We start from the raw sequence: 11,281 nt of genomic DNA, 5'->3' as shown, positions 1-11,281 counted from the left end.
ATGGGGTTCCAAAAAATTATTGTCCGAAAGAGGTGGTTTCAACCTCCGTAGCCCGCCAGCATCCGAATCCGGCACTAATTACGCAACTATCAGGTAGGATATAGTCTTTTCCGTATAATTAATTATAAGTAGTTTTATAGCTGATTTGACATTCCCGCCAAAATGTAACAGAACAAAGGAAAGCATGCATAACAAAGAACCTCAAACTGGGTTGGACAAAGGATCTGTAATGTACCATCCGATTACAGTGTATAAAAAATACAAGACACTTTGAAAGTAAGTTATTGTACCAAATTAGTTAATGGAAAAGGGGAGTCTATGTTTTTTTCTATTTGTATTGGCATTTCTATCGCGGAAAACTGGTTTGTTTTCTAACTTAAATTGAATCGGATTTAATATTTAGAAAAAACATTCTTTTGAAAAGCAATACGTTTTTAAACAGATAATCAGGATATAATTGAATAGCCTCCCCCGCCCGACCCTATTGTAAGGTTCGTGAATGTTATTCAATATAATATACGAATATTTTATTAGTTGATCATTTGATATTATAAAATTAAAAGGTATACATAAATTGTAAAAAGTTGAGAACTGCACTGTATATGTAACACGTAAACAAATATCAATCCATGTAGATCACAGTATGAGAAGAAATAAAACGTTCATTGCAAGTAATTCATTTATACTTAGTTCAAGACCATATTAACAATAAACCAAATCTCGTGGTTCTGCGTAAGTGAACCGACGGAGATAAAAGACCATAAATTAAACTGTTTTATATAAATATAAGGTATCTGATCAAGGCAGAAATTGTTCATTTTAGCGTGTCTTAGAAGTACATATTAATGGGGTATTTTAAGAGTTTGCTGACTAGCCATATACAATAATTTGTCAAGTTTTTTTTTATTTAAAGCAAATTTCGATTGAACATTTATATTATGCATAATTCATGTTACAATCATGTGAGAAATCATTAGCCACTTCTCTGATAAATTGTACTATAAATAAACTAAAGATTGAATAAGAAATTTTTCATGATACATGTAAGTGCTTTACGACATAGACATAAGTTGTACATCTCTAGTTTGCCAATACAGAGCGTATCTGATCTGCAGTGCGATATATACGTAAAAAACTCAGCATTGATCATGTAGATACCAGGACTAAATTTAGTATATACGCCAGAAGCGCGTTTCTTCTACAAAAAAGACTCATCAGTGACGCTCGAATTCAAAAAAAGTTATAAATGCCAAGTGCGAAGTTGAAGAGCATTGAGAACCAACATTTTCTTAAAGTTGTGCCAAATACAGCTACGGTAATCGCGCAAGTATACAATTGTTAGAATTTGTACTTCTAAAAAGTACAATAATTTTTTAGGGTTATCATATTTAAAAACGGATTTTTTGATAAAATTGCTAAAAAAAGTTCCAAGATATATTATATATATAAAGACGCTTAGTTTGTAAATTTTTCACTGGGGTATATATTTAAGATACATATTGACAAGGTGACATGCGAATCGTATCATATGTCCTCAATGTTGGATAAGCAAATTACGGTCAGAACTATTATATTACTAAGACAATCTTGGGATTGGTGTTCTTGTTGTTTTTGAATGAATGTCCTCATGTTAATGTACATCCATGTATTTTATGTACCAAGTTTGGCTTATGTTTCGTTCCCATTTGTTTATACATGGTCGTTCGCGTGAGCCAGTTGTATACACATGATGCATCCCTGGGTTTCAAAATGTTTTTTCCCGCGTTCATGTTGAGGATAAAATCAGAAAAGGGCGTCAGATACACGAAATTATTAAAGTGTCATTTTCATTACTCATGGGTAAATATTACTATTTTACAAAAGGACAAATAGAATGTCATATACATTTTATATTCATTTCATTGAGTGGTTTCATTTTGCAATGCGTCATTTAGCGATCTCAATAAAAAAAATACATGTCGATGGTATTAAACAAATTAGAATAATCACAATGTATATATCCGCTTTTATGTTGTGTGTGCGTTGTTTCAAGTTAAGAACTTCAGATGAAGGTGACTAAATGCAATATACTGATGCGTATCGTCCGTATTCATAACAACAATGTCCGTCCAGAATAATGATGACTTTATATGACATATTTACAATCGGATGAAACACTTTCGATCCCGTTCATGTGAATTGTATCATCATGAAAATGGGAGCTATTGCAAGTAATGATGTGTGTAACTACTTTTTTTTTATGTGTGGTCTTTAATGGTTATTTCGTTTCTCGTCAGTGCGTATTGTAAATAAGATGAGAATATCCTATTTAACAATTTCAATCAGCCAAAATAAAGGATGGATACATTTGAAGATACTTTTATTGTTGACGGGGACAAGTATTTACTAGATTACTACAATGCCGGCACTGTTATATCTTATATATCAATGTTAATGAACATTGTAATATTTTCTATACTGTGTCGTAAAACTTTGCGTTCTCCTGCTACAATACTTATGCAAGGTTTAGCAGCAGCTGATTTATTAACGGCGTTTTCATGCTATGGGCTTGAACCTATGTTCAAGTATCAATACATTTGTCATTTACAATTGTACGACATTGAGTTCTATATGTGTTTTTTACCATATCCGTATTGTTCTATTTCTCATCATCTCTCAATGTTATCCTTCACATTCCACAATGCATCAACAATGATCACGACATGTCTCGGTATACATAAGGTCATAGCCATCCTTTTTCCAGTTTGGACCAAACATAAGCTAACTAAACCAAAGGCCGTTATGTGTTGTGGTACATGCTTCTTATTGTCCGTAGCAATAGGTTTTCCACGGCATTTTAGCATTTGGTCTGAGAAATACACATTTGAAGATTACATAGATGTGTGTCTTGTTCGTTCCAAAGGTGGTGATATATTAGCATACTCCTCTGTTATTTATCTCCTGATCCAAACCGTTCTTTTAACAATCTGCTGTCTGGTCATGCTGATATCTACAATATTCATCGTCTACAAATTAATCAGTAACAAGTTTACAGGTCAGATGACAGAACGGAGTAGACAGGAAAGACGATCAATCGTAATGATCATTGTAGTTTTAATAACATTCTTCATTACAGAAGTTCCAAAAGTAACTGTGTACTTATGGTGGTGTTTTAATTACTTTAACGGTAATTTTGTGACCGACACATCGAGTATAATCGAACATTCAATAGTACTGATACAAAGGTATGAATTTGCAATGTCAGCTAGTTTGGCTTATTTTACAGATTTGTATAGAAATAATGGAGTGTACGCATATTTCATCACCATGTGGTTAATGGAATGTATAAGAATTTTTACAGTTGTAGGGTGTATGTCAAATTTTATCATCTATATTATAATGTCAACCAAATTGAGAAATGAAATTATCTTGCTCCTCACGAAAATGATAAACCGCTGTAAACACCAGAAACAAATTAACCAGATAAGGGGAACTGCACATGGCAGAACAAAGCCAAAAAGCAAGACAGAGATGAATACGACGGAACGACTAGGACAAAGCCGTTCGAATGACATAGAGATAAATACGTTTGAAAAGCAAAACCAAAACAGTTCACATGACATAGAGATAAATACGTCGGAAAAGCAAGACCCAAACCGTTCACATGACATAGAGATAAATACGTCGGAAAAGCAAGACAAAACCCGTTCACATGACATAGAGAAAAATACGTCAGAAAAGCAAGACCAAAACCGTTCACATGACATAGAGATAAGTACGTCGGAAAAGCAAGACCAAAGCCGTTCATATGACATAGAGATAAGTACGTCGGAAAAGCAAGACCAAAACCGTTCACATGACATGGAGATAAGTACGTCGGAAAAGCAAGACCAAAACCGTTCACATGACATAGAGAAAAATACGTCAGAAAAGCAAGACCAAAACCGTTCACATGACATAGAGATAAGTACGTCGGAAAAGCAAGACCAAAGCCGTTCATATGACATAGAGATAAGTACGTCGGAAAAGCAAGACCAAAACCGTTCACATGACATGGAGATAAGTACGTCGGAAAAGCAAGACCAACGCCCCACATATGAGAAAGAGATTGATACGTCGGAACATCAAGGTGAAAACGTTTTACGTGAGATAGAGATGAATATGTCGAAACATCCAGGAAAAAAATGTTTACGTGAGATAACGATGAATACGTCGGAACATAAAGCACGAAATTGCTCACATGAGACATAGATGAAAACGTCGTAACAACAATACCATTAACATGAGATAGAGACTAATACGACAAAGCCGTTCACATACAAATGTATATAGGACAGAACAACTAGAACAAGTTCGTCCAAATAACAACAAAAAATAAAACATTGGGAACAATCCGGACAGTCTCAAAGTAAATATACTCATGTAATATCCTTAATTATTGTTTTATTTTTAACTACATGAACTATTTTCTATATCGTCATTTTGAAATTTGTATATATCAGAATTCCTAGTTTATGGATTAGAAAGTTGAAAGAAATTAAAGTTCCGAATTCCTTAGGTTAATAACATATGGTTGTGACTTGTATGTCCCTTTCAGGCAGCCAAATCTTCGCATTTCTAAAGTTTAATTCATTGTTTTAATTCGAACGTTTGGGTAACGCGTTCTAAAAAGGAATAATTCATCAAGGCACTTTAGATGCACGAAATTTGTAAATTTGTTTAAAATTACAATTATCAAATTTATGATTTGATAATAAGGATAGATCATTAGTATATATTTTTGCAGAAATAAATTATCTTATTTTTGCACAATTTATCTCAGTTTTTATCTTATAATTTGGTTCTTTGTGTGTTGCATTGCCGTTTGTTTGTTGTTGCACTTCAGTGTTTCTGTTGTTTCGTTGATTTTCATTTATAGTTGATATGTTTTCCTCGGTTTTAGTTTGTAACACAAATTTGTTTTTTCTCTCAATTAATTTATGACTTTTGTTCAACAGTATACTGCTGTTTGATTTATTTTGCATAGAATATTCATGAAAAAAAAATAACCCACTTTTTGGTGAATAAAAACATCAGATCATCATGATCATATGAGATAGAATTTTCAAATCAAATATTCTACAAACCATTTTCTACATTTGAAAATGCCTGTACCAAGTCAGGAATATGACAGTTCTTGTCCATTCGTTTTTGATGCGTTTTGTTTTTTGATTTTGCCATGTGATTATGGACTTTCCAGATTGATTTTCCTCTGAGTTCAGTATTTTTGTGATTTTACTTTTTATTGTACAATGTATGCTTTAAGAAAATAAAAAATATAAAAATGAAGTTATCGACTTTGTTTACTTGCTACAAGTAAAGAAAACGGGCATTTCTTTAGACATGTTAGAATTGAACTGAAATTTATTTATTATTGAAGTTATCTCTCCAAACTATGTTGAAGCAATGTTAAAATATAAACCGTTATATGGTAAAAGTATTGTTTTCAACACGGAGCCTCGGTTAACACTTAATAGAAAATCAAGTGCCCACAATGACTAACCAGTCAAACATAAAAACCAACGGTCTTATGTATTAACAAAATAACAAGAGACGGGAAAATAGTTTTAAATCATATCAACAAACGACTACCGTTGAATATCAGGTTCCTAATTAAGTTTAGGTGCAAACAAATGCAGCAGCGAGTTCCAACGTGTTATTAGGTACCAACCTTCACCCTTATCAGAAACAAAAGTGAAACATCACAAAAAAGAAAAACACTATAAAATGTCAATCGAAATTGCTTTATCAATCAAAAGACATATTGACAAAATCACGTTTACATGTACAATTAGTAAATGAATAAATATGATATATGACACAATATCAGTACACAATTAATAAAAGGGGTCAGATGTTAAACAAAACCAGAAAAACAGCCATACATGTAACCGTTGACAATATGCCTCCATATAACAGGTTTATAAAAAAAAATTGTTGTGAGGTATCCATGCAATGAGCAAAAAATGTTTACAAAATAACTAATTTGTTATTTATAGTATGAGAATAGAAGTGAAAATTATTAGTCATCCTAAAACTTAGACGGTAAATATTAAAAATAGTAAGACGAGATATCACTTAAATGAGTAAACAGTAAATCACATTATTGTATTTCATTTTGTATGGAAAGATCAAATTAACAAGGAAGTACGAGGTATATATTTTTATTTGTTTATCCTCCTCCCCCCCCCCCCCCCCATACAAACAAAATTAAAAATAATAAAACTCATATTTCATGTATATAGTTGTAAATTGGCTGTGTAGAAATGTCACATATCAAATTGGTTTTAATATTTAATCACATTATGATATGTTATTTGAACATTGTTTGCAACAACAAACTACGACGAGCAACCAAATCTTCATTAGGTTTTTCCTTATACATGTTTATACATAGGAATGTAGTAAAGCAATTCTTTAAATTTGTTCTAGCATACATGTAGTGAGGGAGAATTTGACAATAGTTTGGCATTTAACATGAAATATACACAAGCCTTAAAACAGACCTGGTCGGAAGGGATAAATTCTGCAATCAGGCCGTTATAGGCGTCATATTTTTGTATTACTATTGATTCATCCGTAGAGTCTTGAATCAAGTTTATAAAACCTTTGTTTTTGGCAATTTACGGGTAATGTTCTTTTCATATATCTTATCATGGGAAGGTTACACCAAATTTGCATATGATGAAGCCACAATTCTTCAATCATTTGTCCTTTAAGTGTTTGTTGTGTTTTTTTATTCAATGCATTGACTAGGGGTATTAAGAGGTTTAACCTGGCCTCATTTTTGCGAATGTCTCAAAGTATGGAGCATCTGGCCTTATTCATTGTTGTTTGTCTTTTTTTAAAATATCAGTGCATTTTCTAAGTTTAGTGTGACGTCAATATTCACTAAACTTGTACACGGTTTTTTTGTTGATTGGTCAGCTGAAGGAGTGGATTTTTTCACGCTGTGTTGAAGACCCCTTGGTGGCCTTTTGGCTATGATCTTCTCTTAAGTTGGGTTGTTGTCTCTTTAACACATTCCAAACTTCTATTCTCAATTTGATTTTACGAATTAGTATAAATAAAAAGGGAACATCTTCTGAACACACCATTATTACAAAAAACGCTTATGTCTTCTCCACTTCCATTAATGCATAAACATAAAAACTGAAAAACGTGTGCGTGATCGTAATTATCGGGATGTAATAACCATTATCCAGGTTGGTAGGATGTACACTGATATGAACATCGGCTAACATTATATCGCGTCAAATTTTACAATTTAATCAATATGCATATCAATTAATTAAAAAGCAGCTGGTATGCAGTTATATTTCAATTGCTTTGAAACTATAACTTTTATACATATTATGAAATAGTTATAAAAGATAACAGGCTTATAATTTAAAACGCCAGATACGAATTTGTGTTAAGAAAGTCTCATCAGTGACGCTCAGATCAACATAGTTTTAAAGCCAAACAAGTATAAAGTTAAAAAGCGTTGAGGACCTAAAATGCAAAAAAATGTGCCAAATACGGCTAAGGTAATATATGCCTTAGATAAGAAAATTCTTATTTTTTTGAAAAAAAATACTTTTGTAAAAACAGGATATTTATGAAAATTACCCTATATCTGATATTCATGTCAGCACCGAAGTGCTGACAACTGGGCTACAAGCAGTGGCATTGGTTCCAGTGGTGAAAATACGTACCAGGCTTATAATTTAATACGCCAGACGCGCGTTTCGTCTTCGAAAAGAAACTCTCTGTTTACCTTACACATCGGTCGTAAAGGTTGAATTTCTGAAATATTGACATTGTTATTACACATAGGAACTCCTATTATGGCTTAAACTGTACCACTTGTACTATGAAGTTTTGAAAAAAATCATGTCCTAGTATGGAAAGTTCATATGAGTACTGTTTGTTACAAAGGAAAATATAAAGGGTGTGCGGCATATTTTCAACGTGTATATGCTCCGAACTTTTAAGAGTTTTAACTTACATTAAATTTCTTAACTACCACTACAACTGTAGGATTACTACGGATTTCAATATATACAATATGCATATGGTTATTCACTAGTAGCATTCACAAGTTATGTATCTATGATATAAATCTTAGAGATCATGACTGGGAACCAGTATGTTACCAAAATTTATTTTCTATGAATATTCTATATACATATATCACCAAAAGAGGCGTTGTTTTTGGGAAAGCTGTATTAACAAAGTGCATCTTTAAATAGTATAAAAAACGTTTTTCACTAAAATCAGTACACAGTAATACTCATTTATCAGAATGATAGCCTCAAAGAAATCACTACATATACTCTAAGTTTTCCTGTTCTATACATTTTATACCCCCTCCTCTATTTCAGTTTTTTAAAGAATTTGAAAGCAAGACTTTAATTATTGCCAGCTTGCCATAATTGCATGTTATCTGACATCAAATGCCTAGAACTTGTTTAAAACTAAGAACAAATTAAAAGCATTTCAGAATACTATAAATGTAATATTTAGCAGTCAATCATTTCCACATTCAAAATAATATAAAGTATCCAATCATGTCTGTCTCCGATCCACATTTAACTGTATGTCTATTTGTCAATGAAAGTTCACATTTTCTGCCTCAAATGGTCAGTTTATAATTGTTGTCATAACAGTATTATCTCTTACCATATATCTGACATAATTTAGCTTAAATATGAACTAGGAGTGTTAAAACATAGCCATATTTGCAATAGTTATACCAATCTGATGTACAAATTCACTTTAAATTCTATAGAAATGACTGATACCATTTGATTTTTATATGACTTCCAAACACATGTATTGGTTTCTATGTAAATACTTTTAAAATGTTAAAATCATAGCATTAACAAGTTAGATTATTGTTTTATGACTAAGGGGATAGTCAATTTCTCAAATTTCCTACATTATTCTGCTGTTTCTAGCAATACCGAATATTTTGAAAATATTCAGGATAGAACACACAATTGTGAATTATTTTAAAAATGCGGATTACTTTTTGGTTATCGACAGGACTAAAAAAAAACACCAATAATATCCAGTAAGAATGCATGAGGTGCAATGACAGTGAAGAGTAAATGTAAGCACTTTAATCAATTTAACTTACAAATATGCATATATTATGAATTCATTCGGTATTATTGGTTTTAAGTATACTATTCATACTGTGAACTATGAATTTATGCCGAGTCATCCTGGTTAAGGCCCATAATTTTTTCAATCTTCATAAAATATTTTTAAAACTTCATATTTGAGTTAATGTCATTAAAGTCTGCGAGATAAACCAAATATGGCTAAATTCTGTAAGTTCCCTTTTTCATTCAATATAGGATGCATTTCTGTAAATATTGACAATGCAATTACCCATAAAAACTCCTCGTACGGCTAAAACTAGCATTTTTACTATAGAATTTTGAAAAACAGCATATCCTAGATCCTAGATCAAAACGATTCTTAAGATATCTCCAAATACATCCAAAGTAGCTTTATCTAATTGAAGTAAAATCTTAGTTCTTTTATTTATTTCTAAATTAATAATAGAACAGTTTAAACAAAATTATTTGTCAGAAACTCTGTCACTACCAAATGTATGTACACAATCCAGATTATATTAAAACTGCAGGACTATTGATAAAGTATATCAACATGTTGGGTGTTATCGGACTGATTTTGTAATATCAAATTATTCAACGCTAGTCATTGTTTACAGATAAATATTATTTTTGACTTTTTTACATATTATGCTTGTTTGTTTTCTTCCTATATGGTTGTTAATCAAAATGAAAGGTTTAGCTAGCTATACATTTAGATTTTTATCAACTATTTGCGAAATAAAAAAATGCCTGCACTATTAAAAAAAATAGAGCAATTGTTTTCCTTTCATTTGACAATGTTTGACGTGTTCGAACTTTTAATTTTGCATTCGATAGAAGACTTCCGTTTAGAATTGTCCTTGTTGTTACGTATTTTCTTATTTTGCTTTTATTTTATAAATGTATGTCAACTTTTAGCTACTCTATAACAAACGGACTCCGGAATCACATAGAAATCCGTCAAAATAATAAATGAAGTGAAATTGATGTACATTTATTGAAACAGATTTTGGCTAAGACAATCGAAGAACCTTGAATTACAACAATAATCGAAATAAAAGTGTAAACTACTGACAAAATAAATACTGATATCGTTCTGGCAAATTCTTGTTGTACAGATGTTAAACACTTATCATTGTTTAAAATAGTTGAAAACAATTTGTTTTTGTAAAATGTTAGCTTATATTGATTTCTAATAAAAAAAAGTTTTCTGTTTTTGGTATGACAAATTTAATACCTATCTTTAATTCTACCAACAAATCAAATTCAATTACAATGCATTCATAAGAAAACAAAACTTCAATATATGGCATACGCCATCTGTAAGTTTCCATCGACATTGCATAATTAAGCGTCATTACATGGATTGGAATATTTGGAAAGCAATTAAAAATTTGACTGTGACGTAAAAACCTGAATTTGTTTTGTATATGCATCAATATAAACATTGTATTTACTTTTAAATTGTCATTCTTCACTGCATTGCTAGAAAGTTGAGAGAAGCTTCGATCGAAATATGAAATGAAATATTTTGAAAAAGAATTATAATGTAGACCAGATAAATATGTTTGGGAATTCACATAAACTGTACAAAAACTAGAAGATATGCAATAGTTTTTTGGTTTGTTTAGTTATGTAATTATACATATTATACGAATAACAAAAGATTTAAAGATCTGAATGTAATTGCATACTATTTGTTTACAATTTGACGTTTAAATTATGCTTTTTTTAAATAATATAATATAAAATATTGGTCACCGGGATTATTTCCACACTACAGGTTGTGCAAAATTGTCAGATTTTGTATAGACTATGCAATGAAAACCCATTTGTTTTTGTCATAAAACGTAACATTCTCATAGAATTTCGAGATCAAATATTAGATGATAGCTTTAATAATATGCTTTCAGATAATAAAACCCCTGTTTTCTTTCGTCAAAACATATATAGCAATTGTTTTCCTTCACTTCATTGGATGATAAATTCTTAAGTTCTTTATTGTCAAGTTTTATGAGCTTCTCCCTGTTTAAACTTACATTAGATTTTAATAATGTTGTAAAATACTTTTTTAAACGAAGAAATAAACAAAACATTATAGGTTATCTAATTATTTTTTCAATAATATATATCAAAGATATAATGGATGGAGC

At 31.1% G+C, this 11,281-nt stretch overlaps 1 protein-coding gene across 1 annotated transcript; it reads left to right on the top strand.

Annotated features, from left to right (window-relative positions):
• The first annotated feature begins 3,423 nt into the window (after positions 1-3,423).
• LOC134684778 (ring-infected erythrocyte surface antigen-like) lies at positions 3,424-4,230 on the top strand. The gene has a single exon (XM_063544085.1). The coding sequence runs from the start codon at positions 3,424-3,426 to the stop codon at positions 4,228-4,230; it is 807 nt and encodes a 268-aa protein (XP_063400155.1).
• The last annotated feature ends 7,051 nt before the right edge of the window (positions 4,231-11,281 follow it).

The sequence above is a fragment of the Mytilus trossulus genome, chromosome 9, assembly GCF_036588685.1.
Source record: "Mytilus trossulus isolate FHL-02 chromosome 9, PNRI_Mtr1.1.1.hap1, whole genome shotgun sequence".
Taxonomy (NCBI): Eukaryota; Metazoa; Mollusca; class Bivalvia; order Mytilida; family Mytilidae; genus Mytilus; species Mytilus trossulus.
This window is presented reverse-complemented; position numbering and strand designations above follow the sequence as displayed.